General features: G+C 40.3%; 1 protein-coding gene across 1 annotated transcript in view; it reads right to left on the bottom strand.

Moving 5' to 3' along the window:
* Positions 1–20,158, bottom strand: part of pcdh1a (protocadherin 1a) — a 91,165-nt gene extending 71,007 nt beyond the window's left edge. Inside the window, exons 1-3 of the mRNA XM_067433059.1 lie at positions 19,551–20,158; positions 14,835–15,653; positions 12,080–14,266 (exon numbers count right to left, since the gene is read on the bottom strand). Coding sequence (XP_067289160.1) covers positions 12,080–14,266; positions 14,835–15,626 — 2,979 coding nt within the window. The 5' untranslated portion in view covers positions 15,627–15,653; positions 19,551–20,158. The remainder of the gene's footprint in view (positions 1–12,079; positions 14,267–14,834; positions 15,654–19,550) is intronic.
* Positions 20,159–20,799: the final 641 nt, after the last annotated feature.

The raw sequence follows: 20,799 nt of genomic DNA, 5'->3' as shown, positions 1-20,799 counted from the left end.
AGGTGACCCGCTGGCTGCCGGTTCAATCCCAACTGGGAACGAATAGGGTGTTTTCCAGCAGCTAGATAATTAACCTGAATTCTTCTGTGTATCCAAGCGCATAATGGACAACTGAGAGCCATGTCAGCGACTGCAGATAAGGGCATCTGCTCTGCATTCTGATTACAGTCATAGAAATAACGCTGATAATGATGTGTTATTATCATCAATTATCTTCTCATATTATGGAAACAGAAAAACATGAGTAAAAGAGATTGGATGTTTGTCTAATCTGTGCTGACAGTGCAGCAATTGCGTGCCTGTGTTGTATCGCCGAGGTTGGTGGCTTGAGAAAGCGAGGGCAAGAAAATCTCGCACAAAACATGTCCGCCAGGGTCCGAGACGACAGAGCTAATGATGACACCCCTCCTTTCCCTAAAGGACCACCATCTGTGCATCGACTCTGTGGTTTTATCCCATTGTCTTTAAAAAAAAGCCCTTTAATTGGTTTTCATCATCCTGACAAGTGCTTTTGGCCAGATAATTATCACTGGTGCATTGTCCAATGCTATCTCTGCCTCTCTTCTCAGTGGCCTTTGTGTTTAAACATGCCTTCTATCCAGATAAGAGTGTGAGACCGCCATGCAAATAATCATCTCTGAACGTGCTTTAGAGCACTCACCCGAAGAATCTCTTACCACGGGAAATAAAGGATTAGACTGCAGTGGACGCTCTCTCTGCGAGTCTCTTTTCGTTTTCTCACTTGCTCTCTTTCACACCAGTGCATAGTTATTAGTCAGACAAGGGATTCCAACATGGTGGAAAATATTGGATCTGGATCAAGTGTAGCCATGTTATTCAACACCAGTGACCATTTCTATAGGGGGTGAGGGAAAAGCTTCCGAAATCAATGATGTAAGAAATATCCTCCATTTAAATAGAAATCAACACCACGTACACAGACCAATATACAATTACAAATGTACCATTCCTTGATCCCAAGGGGATTTGAGCATGTTTTGCCACATCGTCAAGTTGAACCTAAAAAGTTAGAGCCAGCTTGTGTCTGAACACATTCAATGCTCATCCTGGAATATATTCAGGTTGACGCTGTTGCTTTTGAGACTAATACAAGGAGGCGAATCAGAACAATTCACAATGTCAGAAGCTCTTCTTTCTCACCCCATTTTATATACTTATGCAATTAAGCCTTGTTCTTTTTACTGCCAACAAGAAACAGCGGTGAACATAATTTCTGCCACTGCCAAAAAGCCAGAGAGAGCTCAATATTCATGAAATATTCTAATATCATACCTTCCCTGTAGGGTGAGAGAAATAATGATCACTGCTCATGTCTGCCAGCAAAAGCAAGAGAGAGAATTATGCAACGGCATATTTCCTCTGCACTTTTTTTGTGGTTTGGCACTTTTTTTTTTTTTACTGGTAAGTGGATTATTCTCCAATCCAGGACACAAGAAAATTAATGTTTTCCATCATGACTATGCATAGTTTTGAAGCCTCGGATATTAAACTAGGCCTTAAACGCGCTTGCCGCTGAAGATGTGGGTTGAACAATTTCAACATAATTGGTTTGCTGGTTTCTCCAAAACTGCACTATGTAGCAGTTTTCTTCAGGCGTGGAGATAAAGAGCAGAAATTCTTATTAGGACTTGTATTTTGACGGGGTCAGGAGTCGAGTCTGCTCGTTGACATCTCAGTACGAGCGAGGCCGTCTTGGGGCTGTCGAGGGGCTTGACTGACAAGCCTCTGACTATGAACGCTGGATTTGAAGAATTGATTTAGTTGTATCTTCTTGTTTGTTTGTGCAAGGGTGTGATGCATGATTGAGTCACTGACAGCTCAGAACCAGAGAATTAGAGCACCACGTCATGGCTGCTGGACTGATTCTTCATTTCCTGCCATTTTTTCCTCTACACATAGATTGTCCTTTTGATTTTCAATGCAAATTGTGATTATGATAATAACATGCTTGCAGTAATTGATATTAGCAGTAGGTTTATAAAAGTAAAGCTCTACCAAGTCTGCCCCCAGGCATCTTTTCTGCAGTAACACGCATCACGGCAAAATATGAAACCGCATTTTCTCTTGGTAGTTTGTAACTTGCATTATGTATGAATGAAGCATCTGAATAATGAAACTTGATTGTATGTGTAACAAGACACCACTGCAAGGCTGTTAAGGTGTGAATGTGTGTGTGAATGTATACCTCTCTAATGGAACTTAATGGATGTGTTCAGATCTCTACCACTTTTAATGGGGTGAGATGTCTGAGAGGCCTTTGTCCTCATTTCACTCTTTGCAATTGAAACTTTCCCACTGACCCACAGGTAAGACTAAGGCCAGTTCCCATTAAACTGATTCCTGTTGGATTTAGAGAGTCAAAAGCAAGTTGTTTTTTGAAAATGCAGTAAAATGGCTGCCATTTGGGGGGGTTCCTTCTTTCTGACAAAACCAGCTCAGACTGGCATGACTCTTCAGGCTGGCTCATGCTGGTTTTGTGCTACTCTACCTGGTAAATTTATCTGGTCAAGCTAGTTATGAAGCCTGGTGGGAAGGTCAACTTCCAAAACACATATTATCAGTGATCCTGGTGGTTTCCTTTTGCTTGCTGAAATTAATTATTGTTAGCGAGATGGAAAAGCAAGATCTCAGTCTGTCAAATATGAAAATCACATTAAAGAAATGAAAATATATGAGACCCAGGGAATCTCCCGTCTTCGGGAGACTGTTTGCCTTTTTATTTACAGTGTCTTCAATTTTAATATCATCAATACTTCCAAATAAGCCTCAGCAAATGCAGAGCTGCTGCCAATCTCTCCATGGCAACGCCGAAGAGAAATATGTGCTTCATAGTTATCATGCAAAGCCCATGACGAGACAATTACATCATGCAAAGTTGATTTTTCATCACACTGAGAGAATGAGTCACTTCATTACTGACACCTCAGAAATCTGATTGGCCTCTTTGGCCTTTGAATGAGCAAAATAACTTATATTTGCATAGTGAAAGATAAAGTGAGACAAAGGCAGGGAGACAGAACACAAAAGACAGAATGGAATACTGATGCGAGAGTACACTGTAAAAAGTAATTATATTTTATCTATACATTGCTTCGAGTCACATACTTTCTTTGAATCTACATCAAAACACTGACAATATTCCCTCAAATAATGCCCTAACTGCCCTAATAAAGTTGCATTCACAAAGAGATGATACATTTAAATGCACATTAGAAATGTTTCTCTAAAACAAGTCTAAATAATACTGTAATACTATACAGCTACAAAACACCAAATTATAGTTAGCACTGTGACTCATCACAACATTTGGAGTTATATAGTTTTTAGTTTTATATAAAGTACACACAGAGATATGTAGCGATTTATGGATGTACTTATTTCTTAAAGAAATATGGACTGTTTATTTCATTTAATCAAATGAACAAAATTAATGCAGCATTATTTTTTTCCTAATATATCCCCCTCCCTTTAACTTGAAATTTTACTTAGTTTTCATGAAAATTAAATGGTACATACAGCATAAGAACATTTTAATATATTGACTTAATTTCTACTTTATTAACTGCAAGTTGTCCTCAATTTATTAGTTTCATTTAATGAACAGATTGTTCTAAACCTGTATAAATTGCTTTCTTCTGCTCAATACAAAAGAAAATATTTTAAAGAATTGGAGTATACAAACAGTCTATTGGCCACACTGACCTTCCATCGTATAGAAAAAAAAAAAAAACTGTGGAAGTCAGTGGGCCCATTAACTTTTTGCTTACCAACATTCTTCAAAATATCCTTTGTGTCCAGCAGAAGAAATTCAAGCTTGGAACCCCATGTGGGTGAGTAAATGAAGACCTTTTAGGTGAACTCTCCTTTTCTAAAGAAAAAATTAAAGGGATAGTACACCCAAAAAGCCATCCTAAGTGTACATTACATTTTTCTTTCAGACGAACACAATTGGAGTTGATTTAAAAAAAATGTCCTAGCTAATCCAAGCATTATAATGGCAGTCCAAAATTCAAAGCCCAAAAAAGTGCATCCACCCATTATCCGCTCCGGGGGGTTAATAAAGGCCTTCTGAAGTGAATCAATGGGCTTGTGTAAGAAAAATATTCATTTTAAAAACTTTATAAGGTAAAATATCTAGCTTTTAGGACCGCCTTCCGTATTCAACTTATGAAGAATGTTTTGGGCTGCCATTTACTGCCATTATAATGCTTGGAAGAGCCAGGACATTTTGTAATATCAACTCCAATTGTGCTTGTCTGAAAGAAGAATGTCATATACACCTAGGATGGCTTGATGGTGAGTAAATCACTGGGTAAATTTCCTTTTTAGGTGAACTATCCCTTTAAGACAGATATCGAGAGAACCTAAAAAAAACTTTAAAAAAAAAAAAAACTTTTCTCACCAATTGCTCTTTACAGTGTACATCTACCAATGTAAATGGAAAACAAGTAAAACCACTCAGACAGGATAGAGGAAGACCGAAAAAAATAGAAGCATCTAAGAGTTACAGCGGCAGGAGGGAAATGGCATAGAACATTATTGAGAGAAGCACTGGTGCTAAGCTGCTTATTGATAAAAGCACTAATCTGCCTGGTGGAAGGTAAAGGAGGCTGGAATGAGTAGTGATAAAATATTTGAGCTAAAGGCAATGCCATCAGGAAGCTGAGCCTCTACATAGCTTTACCTAAAGGCTTTACCTAAAGGAGCTTCTCATATTTTATTAAGTGCGATTCTGACCATTGGTGGCTCACAGAACGCATTTCTGTCAGCAGTGAAATGAAACGGGGCACAGAATACAACAGCCACTGCCTTTCATCTGCTCAGGCAAACATCTAGAGAGATGGAGAGAGAATGTACTGTCTATAAGCCTGTCACGATTATTACATAATTAGCTGATTGTGATTGCTGTGCACTTTACATTTCAATCACACATTACCATCCAAATTTATAATAATCCAATGTGGGAATGCTATGAAATGTCTTTATACTGTTCATCAATATATCACTATAACATATTATTCAAGATGGCTGGCTTCCACTGTTAATGAAAAATGGACTATAATGATTGCTATTATTTGTATGACAATTATTCATAATTGTGTCAGCCCGCCCTATCTATATTCATCCTTATCGTAGCTTTCTTTTCTCATATCATAAGCAAGAATGCAATATGATGAAATCAGAGATGCTGTGCCTCTGGCGCAGTGAAAAAAAATGACATTGCTTCGTAAACACCCATGTAGAAAAATGCTTCTTAGACAACATTCGCATAAATCAAGCTCCTTGTGGTTGTGTGCAGAAATATATTTGGGAGGAAATGAATCTGACTGTGAACACTTGCATATTACCATAATCATTATCATTATTGTCATCCTCGTCTTCGACGACACTATCATTAGTCGCACATCTGTGTGCTGCTGTGGTGCGCTGTGATTCGCTGTCGAGCAGCTCAACAACATCAGCCATCTCCTTCGGTGATAGAAAAACGGTCTTCTGCAAGTGAAGCACCTCCTGGGTTGGGGCTGTAATCCCTTTTAACAGATAATCGTTGGGAAGTTAGATTGAAATCGCCAACGGAGCGTATAAGGACTGGACCAGGGGCGTGAAGATTTACGTAGGCCTTTCCACTACTCAAATCTCAAGTTTCTAAAAGAGCTTGTGTCCTTTTGAAATGAAGGGAGAGAGATGATCCAATCCTACTGCGTCAGTTCTGCAGGGCCCATCCCACTGTGCTTGTCAAGATCATGAGAATCGATTAGCCCGAACTCAAAATGTCATGTCGGTCTCATTTATTTGAAGTAAAGATCCAACAGAGTGGTGATATCTATCTGAATCATTTTGGCAGAAGAACCAGCTTGAACATACTAAAATTGGTTGTTGGCCAAAATGTGGTTCGACTACAAAATGTCTAAAAAAGAACTGTAAAGAACTTTGTGGTTATACAGTCTTATCACTACTAGACAAGATTACTTATTTGGAATATGTCTGCCCAGTGCACTAAATCCCTGAGCACTTGTCCAGGTCAATCGATTCTGAAGTGTCAGCCAAGACCAGTCAGTTCATAAGTGCCTGCAGAGACTTTGTTAGTCCCAGAGAGACCCTCTAGCGAGACTCTGTACAAACAAGAATGCATATCTGACCCTCCCTGTTGTCTAGTTGGCATCTGTTGACACAAGTGCACCAGCTGTAGGTGAAATGGAATTGCCTTATTGTGCTAATTTCCCTCAGTATGGGTGATCTCTGTAGAATATCATTGCAAAGTATTTCTTTATAATTGCTTAGTTGTTTGCTCTTGCAGGCTGGGGGGAAGGGAGTGTGTCTTGAAATCCCGAATTCCTGTAAGTGCAGCAGTTGTCTTCACGCCGAGCGTGAGCCTGTGAGGCCTTCGCACCTGACAGTAGATTGGTCCACCGAGAGGGAGCTGAGTGCCGGCAGTATTGTGCTCTAATGAGGAGCAGTCTGAGGGTATTATGGGCTGTATTCACTGAGGGGAGATCTGAGAGGGTGGGCGCCAGGTTTGAGGTTTACGGCTGCATTCTGCTATGGATATTAGCCAGAGCTGGGTTGAGCAGATGCTCAAGATGTGGGATTCTGGGAAGGGCCTTGAGGCAGCCTCCATAAAGGCAGGGCTGCCTCACACAGAGAATATATGAGTAGAAGAAGAGCCATACAAAGAGCAGGGGACTCTAAAGGTACTGAATCTTGGTGCCATGGCTGATTTATGGCCACGTTGGATTCGTTATATAGGGTGCATAATTTACTAATGTGAAAAGAAAGAGAGAGAGAGAGAGAGAGAAAAAAAACATGGAAGAATGCTCAGTAGAAACATTTTTGATGGCAGATCCTCTTATCTTAAAGCTTTGCTTGCCAGAGAATACGAGACGTGTGTGGTAGATATGAAGATAGAGAGATGGAGTGGAGATAGCAGGAAAAGGCTTGGCTTGGAGCTATTTTTCAGCTACAATTCTTTGCTATCCTTCACTTCATTGCTTTTCCTTTGCTTTTACCATCCAGGGGATGGGAAGAATGTCTTGACAGAGTAAGGGTGAGCTGAATCTTATAAATGTTATATAGTTAGTGTTGGGAATCGAAATCACGTCCAAATCTGGAATTGAATATTTAAGGTAATTCCACTTATCGATTCCTTTGTGTGCACTTTAATATGACTTTAAACCATTCAAGTGCTAGCACACACATCCAAAGCATGCTCACAGAAAAACAATTATTTAAAGTGATTTTAAACCATAGACTCCTGCTGTTTTCTGTGCTAAGTACACATTCAAAATGACGTGCACAAATCCGCTCATACTGAAAAGTAAGCAATACTGAACCGAGTGCTCTTCCGCATTTCTTTGCACTTGAACCGACAAAAAAATACAAAAATGTCAAAATTTTCCCGTTAACCCATTTGGTTATGTCTTAACCCTCTAGGCATCACGGTCGAGTTTACTCGACAAGATGCGGCACTGAATAAAACAGCCGATTTTGTCAAATAGGGTGTCAAATTTCATTCAACCTCCCCTCCAATAGATGGCAGACATGTCGTACTTCATCCCGACTCATAAAAACATCATGATTCTATACAAAATCTTCGAGCAAGAGCGCATTGAATCAGTGCAAACAAAAGCGGAGCAGGTGTGCGAGTGAGTCGTTTAATAAAACTTAACCGCAATGAAGTGTTGGGTCTTCTATTCGCAGACCCTGATTCTGAAGGGAAATATCAGATGATGGTGATTCTGAAAGTGAAACTAACCCTAACATTACACTAAGCACAAACAGTGAATCCTTTGCCCAATGTAGATGGCTCTTTGCCCAATGTCAGTGGTGGGAACAATGTTTCCCGGGGTTGGAGTGTTTTTCGTGAAGTTAGCAGGTGTGTTAGTGTTGGGAACGAGACGGCCGCGGGAGATTTTTTACCACGCTCGCCATGAAGCGCACGTCTTCTGACCGTGCCTCTCCACGATCGCGGCGACAGTATTGTGGTGGAGACTTTTTCTAATGCCACTGGGTATGTTAGACGAGGTCGAAGTATTCATAGGATAGTTCGGGGGCAACGTGGAGGCAGGGTGGGAGTCAAAATGACAATGACAGGCGGCACGCATGCTGGACGCGCTGTTCGTAGTAGGAGCACAAGGGGCTGGGGCTATTATGCATAATTATAATATATATGTGCCCCATAAATGGAATCAGAGTGCCTAGCAAAAGGCAAACCACTACATGCATTCGGTTTATTTCTACCATTTATTAGTAATGATTTACACAGTTTGTTTACTATTTACCATTTACCATTGAACATTTAGTATTGTGCAATATAGCACACATAAGGTGAGGGACATTTTGGTGGGAAAGAAGTGCTGCATTTTATCATTTAAACATGTTTTCTTTTCATGAAAATTCTACAATCCAAGATTGATAATGATGTCATAATATGCAAATTAGATGGGAAAATGCAATCCTTACATAAACTTTGGATCATCCTTAATATTTCTCTAATTTACAGAAAGTTTCTATCTTTTATCACTTTTAAGATATAGCTTTTTGAAATTAAGATGTCAAAATCGAACGTTTTAGGAAAAAACCTCTGGCGCTTAAAGGGTTAAGTAAACATAGCAGTTGACAAAAAAAAAAAAAATGCAGACAAAGCTGTTCTTGACTGAATAACTTTTATATATTTGTAATGTATACTGTATTCATAAAGTACAGTGCTATTTTACATTTGATAAGTTTCTGTATACCAGAATCTTAAAACATTGTTTATTTCAATCATATCTTTGTTCAGTTGTAATTATTTGTGTTATTGAGTAATTTAAAAATAATAAATAAAATGTATATTAGGCTAGTTGTTTTTGCTATAGTATATTTAAACCAAAGTTCTTTTTGTAAGTGTTCTTTAGCCTGTTGTTTTTTTCCCATAGTATTCAGCCACAATGTCTTTCAGTTAGACTTCAAATAACTGCGAATTATATGTTGTTGATGTTGTCGAACCTTGTTGGAGTCGAAACTAGGAAACAATAAGCGTTGAAATCGATAAGTAAAATTAGAATCATTCAAAATTCAAATGATACCCAACCCTAATCATAATATGAGAAATGTTTATAACATGCTATCTGTATTGTCGGAGGTATCACAATACTTTGCTGGGAAATCAAGTAAAAAATGGATTAGTGGATTAAAGGTGAAGTGTGATATTTCCGCTCCATTAGCTGCAGCTGGCCTGGATATAATAACAATAACAATGAACTAATACATTTGGGACAGAAGTAGCCTGATTGTCCAACCATTGGGGAAGTGTTTTAAACTTAAACTTATAGTAGCAAACATTATTTTTTGGAGTTCTAACAAAATGAATAAATTCTTAACATTCACATTATGTAATGCGTGTATTCACATCAATAATGCCTGTGATTGCCCTACTTGAGCTGTGTGAGCTCAAGCTGGCCTGTGATTGAATATCGATAAACTGAAGTGCTTTGTTAGAGAATTATTTAACTCAAAACCAAAAGCATCATACACATTTTATTAATCAGATATATACACAATATGAATAGAATAGTACAGCTACTGTAAAATCTGCATTAGCGTTCACTGAATAATTGAACATCACAATGTTTGATTAGAAAGCTTAGTGTTATGTAGCAGATGAGGAATTGATTTAAAAAAAAAAAGTTATTTACATTGACATTTAAAAAAGAAAAAAAGTACAACACTGTGACTGCATCTAACTCAATTCTACTGGAAAGCTGTGACACACATAGGAAAACAAACAATTAAATTGTGTTTCACACGGCACCCTTTTATAACAACTTTGTCCTCATCAGTAAAAACAAAGCAGTCATGCCTACTAATAAGTATGGATGAAAAATCTTTGCCAGATGAAACATTACTACCATCTCACAAAATATACCATTACCTGCCCAGTCTCAGTATGAAGGTGTTCTTCCAACACACAGGCTCTTTCAAGGTTAAGAGATGTGTTTCACTAATTAAAGCACACCTCAAAATCCAACCTGAATCCCTGCCTCCCAATCCTCCTCCCTCTAGTTAGAGATGAAGGGCAGACCATGCTAAAGTGAGGGGGATACTGAGTGTTATCTCCTTCTAATAAGGCATTTTAATTGTATGGATTTAATTTAAGCACAGATTTACAGCCTCACAAGCTCTCATCCCGCACACTTAAAAATAACTGGGAAGGTCTCTCCCTTGATCCCGACTGTGCGCTAATGTCTCTCACTCAAGGCTGTTCCAGAGACAGAGAGAAAGAGAGGAACACGTCACTAAAAAGGTGTTAGATCTTTGCCATGACCAAGCTAATTAACAGCACTGTACTTGACGAATCCATGCAGTCCCCTTGGTAACTGTCACACAGTCTAACACATTTGTAGGTTATAGGGAGAACGTTTTGGGAAGATCCATGAACTGTGAAAGACACGCACAAACACACGATGCAGCAACACATTTAAACAAATCTCTCCTCACGGAGTCAGGCCATGCCACTGTGAATTGAGCATTGAGGTTTTTTTTCACACCTCAGGATAAGTCTTTCCGAACAAACAAACTCCTCTTAATGAGTTTTTTTACAGACCAGGAAGGAAAGCAGTGAAGCCAGTCACCACGCTCAATCCTCACTGGCAATAAACGGCAAACAAGGCCACCGTGTTTACACTCATCAGAGCTTAAACTGGGAGAGCTTGAGCCAAGGCTGTCACACGCACCTGAGCACATTGCCACACGCACTGAGTCATCGGTGAGCGTATTACCATTCGCTCTGTCATGCTTCCCTCTCCACATCTGTCACTCAGTTTGGCTGAGATTTTAATTTTTTATTTTGGTCAATCTGTTAAGCCTGATGTGGGATTCGGATGGGATGGAGGGGGTTCCCTCACGAGTTCACATCTGCCAAGAGATGTCACAAGAGTCAACATCTGTCCCTTGTTTATATGCCTATCAGTCAACTCTCAGAGATACAAATACCCATTTATGTAGCGCATGTTGTCAAGCGAGAATCTGATCAGATAGGCTGACTTGCTGAAACCAGTCCACACACAGGAAGCTCAGCCCACATTCACACAAACAGATTACATGAGTGCATGCAGAAACCTAGAAGTACACACACACACAAACAATACACACCAAGGCTGCACACTCTCCATAGCTGGAGTCTATTGTCACTTCCATGCCATATGCTGTCCATCACGGTGTGGGAGCTGCCGTGGGTAACTGTTCTCCCCAGTCAGTGAGACTGCAAGGCCTGCATTCACCCTGACTGTCATCTAGCATCTGCTGGCTTTATCAAACACCAGACTGGTACTGACGGAGTCAGGACCCATGTGCCCTTGCTTTCCGTCTCAAGCCTCTGCCCAGTAAACTTACCAATCTCACTGGAGATTATACTCAATTCGAAATTTCTTACATTTCCCCACGATACACATCATAGAACCAATTGCTTTATGCTTTTCCCCTTGGATTTAATCTGAAATTAACATGTTGAATGGGTCAGATTGCAATTCCATCTGAGCCAAAGAAAATTACTTTGGACTTGTTCAATAGCAGCACTTCAGATGGGCACCACTCACTGGGTAGATCAGATTACAATCCGAGAAAGCAAGCGCTCTAGCAAATATGCACATTTGACTCTCCACCACACTACAAAAATTCAATGAAATCATTTCATGACTGGACCATTGTAATTGTCTATTCAGAAAGTAAATTGAAGTGTACTGTATTTTCAGACAGTGAATTGGTGTCTAGAGTATATATACAGGGAGCATGATGTAATAAAGGAGCCATTTTTGACATCTTTGCAACACACAAATTCTATTATGCCAAGATGGTCTTTTAACATTATACACTGGGAATTCAGCCACAACACACTTATTAAAGTGAGGAGAATAATATTAAGCATGTATTTAGTAAAATATTCATATATCAACACCCACTATTTTAGCACAAGTACCATTTTAAACAAAGTTGGAATGACCCATATTAGTAACTGTAAGCAAAACCCATTTTTATATAATCACAGCATTATACATATAAAAGCAGAAATAAAGATTGGTACCGTTTTTGTGCTGTATTTTGGCTGATTGGTCTTGTAGCTGTAATCCGAGTACTGGTCTGAGCCGGTGGAGTTGTCATCGCCGCCTGTTCCCACAAAGGTGTTGGCAGCAGGGAGCTCCTGGACAGCCTGATGCTTTTGGGAGGCAGATGGGGACTGGGCCTGGAGCTGGATGGAGGGCAATGGGGAATTGGAACGGTAATGCCTGCCTAGGTCAGGGCTTCCAGGCGGATATGTCAGAGGCAAATGGATCCTGGGGCTGTCGTTGACCCCATCAAGGTTAAATTTCAGACTCTTTTGAAGGCTGACTTCCTCATCCTCTCCAAGAGGTTTAGGTGACTTTGGTGGCTTACCTTTTTTACCCTTTCTCCCCTTGCCACTTTTTGGCCCTTGCTTGGGGGCGTACAAATCTTTGGTCTCCTTCTTACCAGCCTGATAACCACTCTTAGCTTCTCTTTGAAGGCGATGCCTAATGAAGACCACCACAACGATCACAGTGACCACTCCCGCCACTCCAGCTAAACTGCCATATACAATGTTGCTTCTCTGGGCAGCCAATCCATAATCTGGGTCACCCGCTATGTCCATGTCAAGTGGGGTGTACAAGCTATGTCCCACAAGTGCCTCCACATGACTTACATTTGCAATGGTATCATTTACGTAAATGTGTACCAAGCAAATAGCATGGCGAGATGGTTTGCCCCTGTCACTCACTTTTACCACCAGTCGATGGAGACCACTATGTTTTCGAGTTAGTTCCTTGGTTAATGTGATCTCGCCATTTGAAGGAGATATGTAAAAAAGGTCATGTGGATTTCCCCCAGCAATGCTGTATACTAGCTCAGCATTGGAACCAGAATCAATGTCCTCCGCTTCGACCACTTCTACAACACTGTCTGGAGCAGCCATGGGAGACAGATGCATAAAGGATGAGTTAGATGGTTTGGTGACCACAGGTGCATTATCATTCTCATCAAGGACATTGATGGTCACTCCAACGTAGGATGACCTGGGTGGGTCCCCTCCATCTACAGCTTTCAACCGAAATGTATAACTGCTCTCCTTCTCTCTGTCAAATGAGATACTGGACAGAATAGTGCCAGTACCATTCTGGATCATAAATTTGCCCACATCTGGTTCCACAGAAAGTTGCACTTGAGCATTCTCACCCTCATCCATGTCCTGTACTGTTACCATGCCAACAGGGCTAAGAGGTGGCATGTTCTCCAAGACTGAGAAGCTGTAGCCACTCAGCATGAACTTAGGATCATTGTCATTCCGATCAAGTACTTTGATTACAACCGTGGCAGTACCCCTGTGACTGGGAACCCCTTTATCAGCTGCAGTAACACGGAACTCATAGCGCTCCTTGTGCTCACGATCAAGAGGGCTTCGAGCACGTACTTCGCCTGAGCTGGGGTCAATCTCAAAAAGCCCCCTTGTTGAAGAGTCCGCAATAATGCTGTAGACAAGCTCTGCATTAGTGCCACTGTCTGCATCTGAGGCGACTACATCAACCACCTTTTCTCCTGGTTGGTTCTCTTCAGAAAACTCTACTTCAAACAGGGTTGGTGAGAAAATGGGGGAATTGTCATTTGTGTCAGTCACTTGGACTTTCAGTGAGTTAGTGCTGGACAGAGCTGGATTGCCTGAATCCACTGCCACTATCTCCACCCTGTAGTCCTTAACTCTTTCATAGTCCAGGGGTGTTGTGGTCTGTAGAAAGTACTTCCTTTTGTTGTCAACTGATGAATCACTGGCTGGCCGAAGCTGGAAAGGAACATCACCTGCAACCACACAGGTCACCACGGCATTCTCTCCCTCATCCTTGTCTGAAACCTGTACCAATGCCACTGCAGTGCCAACTGGCATATCCTCTGAAATGTTTGCTACACCATCACTATGGGTAACAAGACCAATGCCTCGAATCTCCACTGCTGGTGCATTGTCATTCTGGTCCGTCACATCAATAGAAACATACGTTTTAGAACTTTTTGGTGAGGGGCCTTTGTCTCGTGCAACGACATAAAATTTCAAATTGTTGATCTCCTCGCGATCCAACGGGCCTTTGACATATATGATGCCTGATGAGCGGTCTATCCGGAGCAGTTTTGGAACAGGATCAATAGCCTGATGTAATGTGTATTCAATTTCGCCATTAGGCCCCATGTCTGAATCATTAGCCTTCACCTGCAATTGAAAATATGAAATAAATTGGTCTTTTTTTATATATGTAAAACACTAAATAATAACAAAATGGATTATACACATACAAAAATAGGACAAGACTGCAAAGCAACATTCATTAGACATTGGCCATTAAATATTGGGTATTCGAATACAGGGAAACTATTTATAGAACAAACTGGGAAGAAAGTCAAAGTATTGCATAACAGGATTTCTGGGGCATAGGCTATCTATAGAGAGAGGGGTTCCTTAAAAACAAATTAAACAGATCATCACAATAACTTATTTTAAATGAATCTACAAATTTATAGTAATTTATCTACTTCTTTATTACTTAACCAAACGAGTGTGCATTGTGGGAATCGAAATGGATTATTCTAATAATTTAAGAAAGTGAATGTGGTAAGTCAGGCCCTGCTCCACTGATGTAACGCATCAAAGAGAAGAACAGACAGCTGGGAGGTTGGGACAGCAGTGCTCATTAACATTTCACACTCAGACATGATGCAATAGACCATTTATCTTGCCTTGTTTAGATCTAAAGGTTAACTTGGCATGCTTGCCATTTTACCTGTAACACAGAGTGTCCGACTGGGCTGTTCTCTGCAACCTCTGCTTCATAGGAGGATTTTTCAAATGTGGGTGCATTGTCGTTGGCATCAGCAATGACAACCCTCAGCAAGGCACTGCTGTAGCGAGGTGGATTGCCTCCATCTACAGCTTTGATGGTGAGGTCATAGGAGTCTTTCAGCTCTCGATCAAGACTTCCTAAAACAATGAGTTGAGGCAATTTTTCACCTCTGTCTTCTGCAACTTGCAGACCAAAGAGTGCTACAGCCTCTGGTCCTGCCGTTAAGGTGTAGTCAGCTACTCCATTCCTCTCTGTATCTTTGTCAGTGGCCAGTGGAATTGAAAAGAGTGACCCCATGTGGGTGTTCTCTGGAACTGAGAGGGTAAGGACAGGTGAGGGGAATTGTGGTGTGTTATCATTGATATCCTGCACTTCAATCCTTCCCTCTATCAGCCGTGGACTCTGATTTTGAATAAGGTCTGTGACAGACACCTCAAACTCCAGAAAGCAGGGCTTGCCTTTATTACGACAATCCTTCAGTGTCTCTCTGTCTATGGGGATCTCAGTGGTAAAGATATCTCCAGTTTTGCCATCCACCCGCAGATATGGAGCGCCCACTTCCAGTTTGTACAGATGTCCAGTGTCTGGTAGCCCCTGGTCAGCCGCAAGGCTGCCAATCAGTGTGCTCGGAGGCTGTTCCTCATGTACGCGGTACAAAATGCCACCCACAGCACCACTCAGCAAGTCCAGTAACAGTCCCCACAGCAGAAACAACACCACAGGGAGATCCATGGGCCCTCGGAGAGGTAACACCTCAGTCTGCAAAACAGTGTGAAAAATATGTTAAACCATAAACAAGTGTGTCATGTGGTACTCTTTTGAATAAACATAGAAAAACAAACTTCCCTTTTCTTTCTTTTTTTAACTTACTTTACTGTTGATGGACTACCCAAGGGTGAAACAGAATTCACACAGCACACATTGTTTTGTGTAAACTTTGTAAGCTCTAAATCCAAGGATAAGGAGTTATAAAAGCTCTCCGGAAAATGCCTCTTCCCCCGACACCACTAAAAGCCTCCTCTCTCATTATCTTACATTATTTATCATCCTTATTTTTGAGCAGACAATTACTTGTATGTAAAGGAAGGAAAAGAAGGTCTATTGTACACATGTCTTTCATAAAGGTGTTTGAAACTACGTTTTCAACCTCAGCCAATGATTTAGTAGCTGAACTGCTACAACAATGCTTCTTTGCTTAAATCTGGAAGTTAAATCATCCCTATTAATACCACACAGGAAAATGTTAATTAGCACTCTTTTGAGTGCCTGTCCAAGCTAAGCTGCTTTTGAAAATTAATGATTTAGAACACGTAATAAGACACTTCTTAATGGGCTTTTTAATAAGAAGGTATGGGTTACTGTTAGGCTCAAAACAACAGCTCAGCAAGCTTTGTACTATTTACAACATAAATAAAACCATCTTATATGCAGTTTATAATGCACTTTCCTCAACATACCCTTAATCCAATACATATTCACAGCCAGTGATGGGGCTATTATTTTGGATGACTTCCCTTTAATGAAGGTTACACTCATTTGATTGGCCCATAACGTAAAATAGGCAGTTTCTCAATGCAAAGTGCTGAGGAGACAAAAGGTACGGAGAAGACTGCTAACACAGCAAAGGAAACATTCAGCATCACAGAATGTAGGCTGAAAGACTCCCCTCCGTGAAACACTGGTATATTAAGACGCTGCACTCCCAGGTCACAGAGCACCTGAAGGCCAGCCCTTATCTCAAAGTACAGATTTACTCAAGACAGACAAAAAAATATCTGTCCTATCAAGGCTCAGAAGTTTCAGGCTAATTTACACACTGTAATGCTCATGTTTGATTTTCAACCTGCTAGGCCTCCTCATTAATCACTTTTCTCTATTTTAGCATCTGCTTTGATCTGAATCCCCTTGGATCCAGGTTTCTCCTTTTTAAGCACTGAATGGTTTAAGAGTTTAATACTTTTCTAAGTGAACAGATGTTGTGCCTTGAAAGGACAGTGGACAGTTTATTGAGCTGTGGCACTTAATGCTATCATATTTAAAGACCCTGTATGTTTATATACAAAAAACATCCATGTAACGTCTAAAATTGAGCATGAGTCAAACCAGAATCAATACAGGCTTTGCAAGCATCCAAGATCCAAAGGAAAGTAAATAAGTGTTATACAAAATAGCTAAACACAAGAATGTATAGAAATCCAATCAGAAATCCAATTCCTCCGTATCTGTTAAGATTGGGAGTGCAGCGTATTGATGCACTAATTGCCCAGGTATTGATGTGTCCTCTTTTTGCATTTTCAGGGCAGCCTCCTGTCGATTTAGCTGTGCTGATAGTGTATAGGGTAAAAACATGATTAGGGACTGTGGCATAAAGCAAAGCCTCTGAAGGCCCAGGCAATAACTTGCACTCATGGCAGTGGGAAGGTGGACCCTAGTAATGTGGTAAGACTGGAACATTGAATCTACTGCAAGAGATGTGTGCAAATACTCATAACGGTTATATGTTGGCCCATGCGTTATGTCCTAGTGGAGAAATTGCCATTTTGTGGCTTTTTGGTGCATTATGCTTTTTTATTTTTTTATAAACCTAGAGTAGATGGCTTTAAGTGGGCTGCTGCAAATCACTGGCTAGGGTATGTAATTATTTGCAACCACACAATTTAAACTGAATAGAAATCAACTGATGCAGCACTGCCCTACAAAGACAAGACACAATAACTACACATTTTATCAAAAGTGGGTTACGACTGAAATTGGGTCTCAGTCTATGATCTGTCCTCTAACAGACAGGTTTGGCTAAACTATCCTCAGATTCAGAGAAAACAGAGTATAAAAATCAATCGAAAAACTTTGAAGCTATTTCCTCAGTTCCGACATTGACTTAGTTATTGCATTTTGCCTTTGTAGGATGGTGGTTCACAAGGAAGTGAGAACATTTTGTTGAAAGGGGGAGGTTCACTTGCTTTCATTGCAATTTTTTCTCCCCCAACAGCCACAACAAATTGACAAAGATTCATTCATGAATCCAGAAAATCATAAAAATAATATTTAAAAAATGTAAAACAGTGCAACACTCTTTACATAAGAGACTCTTCAAACACCCCAAGAGCATAAGCACATAATCTCCTCTTGATAAGAGTCTACAAACACTCAACAAACTATTTAAGGGCTGTTGATTTTCAACTATTCAGAGTGCCTCACGAACAAAAGGTTACTATAATAGCTCTGACTCAAGTGTAAGTGCCGGAAAACGTGGTTGAAAACATTAAATACACTGTCTGTTTCAGAGACATCGCTGTTGGAGATGCAATGAACAGAACATATGCTCACTATGGACTGACTGCCTCCCCAGTGAACGCTGGTACACCTAGACAATCTAAACGAACCAGCCACGTTAAAGCCAGTGTATCAATCCAACACAGAGCTGAGAATATTCAGCGGTCTGTTGAAATTACAGCACAAGCACTTTCAGACAGAACCCTCGGTTGTAATTCCAAGCCTTGCTTGCACTGCACAAGATGCCTGCAACAATTTAAGAAATTAACTTGAGTGAAAATCCACCCTAAAGAAGCTCTGATGTCATTTCTGCTCTGCTCTTGAGACAGTTCATGCAGACATTTCATTTTTTCCTGAAATATTGTGACCTTTTATTTTCCTGCAGTGCTGTAAATCATCTGTTATCACATTCATTCAGGTTCAACAGGTTTACCATTTCAGCTTAGTCCAATTGAATCAGTTACCCATATTTGTCCACCCTATGGACAAATGTGATTTTACATGCAAATTTAAACAATTTTACTTCTTTTCTTTTCTTTTTTTAATATCCTTTGCGTAGTGTCATAGTATAATTTATTATATGATAACAGCATTTTTGTGTTATTTATGTGTGGTAATACATAATTATTATCATGATCTTCTTTGGGCTACAAAACTGGATTCCATATTTACAATTATTTTGTATTTTAAACCCCATTTTGTAGATGCACATCCTCTCCTTTGAGCTCAGAGAGGGCTGTGGGTGGAGATGGTGGAAGGGGGAATCCTGTAATCAGCCTTACAGGGATTTGACCAAACATTGATCCTGCTGTTGACCCAGCCAACCCAGGTGGGCGCTCCACTGCGATTTCCTTTATATCTGCAGCCCCTTTGAATAAAATCTAACCCTGCGCGGCTAGATGGCGAGTGCTTAACGATAATAATGCTATACATGACTTGCAGTTGCGCGAGGCAAACAGTAGTTTGCATTCAACTGGTCGTTCGTCAACTATCTTTATTGCAGCTGGATAAGGAATAAATTGTATGCACCTTAAAATGCATAGCAAAATATCTGCAAACCGTTTACTGCGGTAATAAATAAAATTCAGGAATTCGCGTCGCGCTAAATAGGTTAATAAAGCGGCAACAAACAAGTGGCATTTGGTAATATGTAGCCCGATTGATTCTGGAAAACATACGCGACATCCATGTGGTCAGAATGTCGAAATAATAAGGGCTCCCACACAAATCACTGACATCAATACGTAATCTTTCAAACCCAATATAGTTTCTGCAATGGCATACCGCCGAGTGTCTAATATTTAAATGTGACCCATCGACATATCGAACCTTCCCCTCAGCCTTATTAATTTTCCAGTGGCGACAATAAAGTTCGTTGCCTACCTTCGTCGATCACTTTTTCCTGCCAAGACCGAAGCTTCTCGTCTGAGGATCAAATGATGCTTCCTTCGAGCTTACACGCACCCCTAAACACCTGATTTAAAGAATCCAGACATCAAGAAAACATAAAATCCTTCCGTTGGAAAACAATCCATAAGTAGCCGCGCTATTTTCCACGCCATTCCCACGACTCCGCGGCAGTTTGATAACGTCGGCACTCATTTAAGTGTTAATGAACGAGAAATTACGGCTGATGATGGCTGTTCAAATGTCTTTGCTGTTGTTTCTCAGCACAGAAACGGTTCTAAAACGAGCAGCTTCCCTCGTTTCAGTCCATAAATCCTCAAGCACTCATTTTAGGAGAGTACAGCTTCTCACAGAATTTGATAGTGCTCCTCGTTATTCTTTACGGAGTGATACCATAATCTACCGGAAATAATGTCAAAATGTAACAGTACATTGCAGAACGTATGGATTCGGGTTTTCCCCCTTCGCTTTCCTCAGAAGTAGACTATCAACGTAGTTTTGGCACAAGGATCTTCTCCGCACAGGGTTAATCCTGCATTTCTATGCATGTGAGAGAGTGAGTGGAGAGATTTCTCAGCACCGCGCGCTGTTCCCTCTAGAAGCGCGCAGGCGGACGCGCAAAGCGCGAGGAGGTGGGGCTCTCGCGCGCCACAGGCTGTTTGATGAAAAAGGCACATTTAGGTTATGAAAATAGTACAATTGTTAATAGCCTAATATATATAGCTCATATCTGTTGTTATTGTGTTTCACAACTTCCTATTTTTTTATTTTTGAGTCGGAATATGTCAAAGGTTCACAAAAATAGAATCTGACTGAATCTGTCCAGTCCACGAGTCATTGAACTTTGAACCAGCATTTCTCTTACGAACCGATGAATCATTTGGTCCGATTCATGTGGGCTTTGGACTAAACTGAAGATTTGACTGAAGGGCCTAATTAAAGTAAGTTGCTGAAAATAAAAATATTATTTTACTGAAGAAAAAAAAAGCCAAATTCCTTTGTGTTGTACATTTATTTTAGCTGTGATGGTTGTAAGAAACTGAACTTGTACACATATAGAATGAAACATACATTTTAATAAGATAAAAAAAATGTGGTGTTCTAAAGAACATATCAGGAACGTTATAGCATCGCTTTTGAATCGGTTAGGGGGAAATCGATTCAGGGATGAGTCGGATCACTATTTCTTTTAGCAAACGTCTGTATCTGTTTTTCATTTAATGAG

This window comes from Pseudorasbora parva, chromosome 23 (assembly GCF_024679245.1).
Source record: "Pseudorasbora parva isolate DD20220531a chromosome 23, ASM2467924v1, whole genome shotgun sequence".
NCBI classification, from domain to species: domain Eukaryota; kingdom Metazoa; phylum Chordata; class Actinopteri; order Cypriniformes; family Gobionidae; genus Pseudorasbora; species Pseudorasbora parva.
The sequence above is the reverse complement of the archived record's forward strand: the minus strand, read 5'-3'. Positions and strand labels throughout refer to the sequence as shown.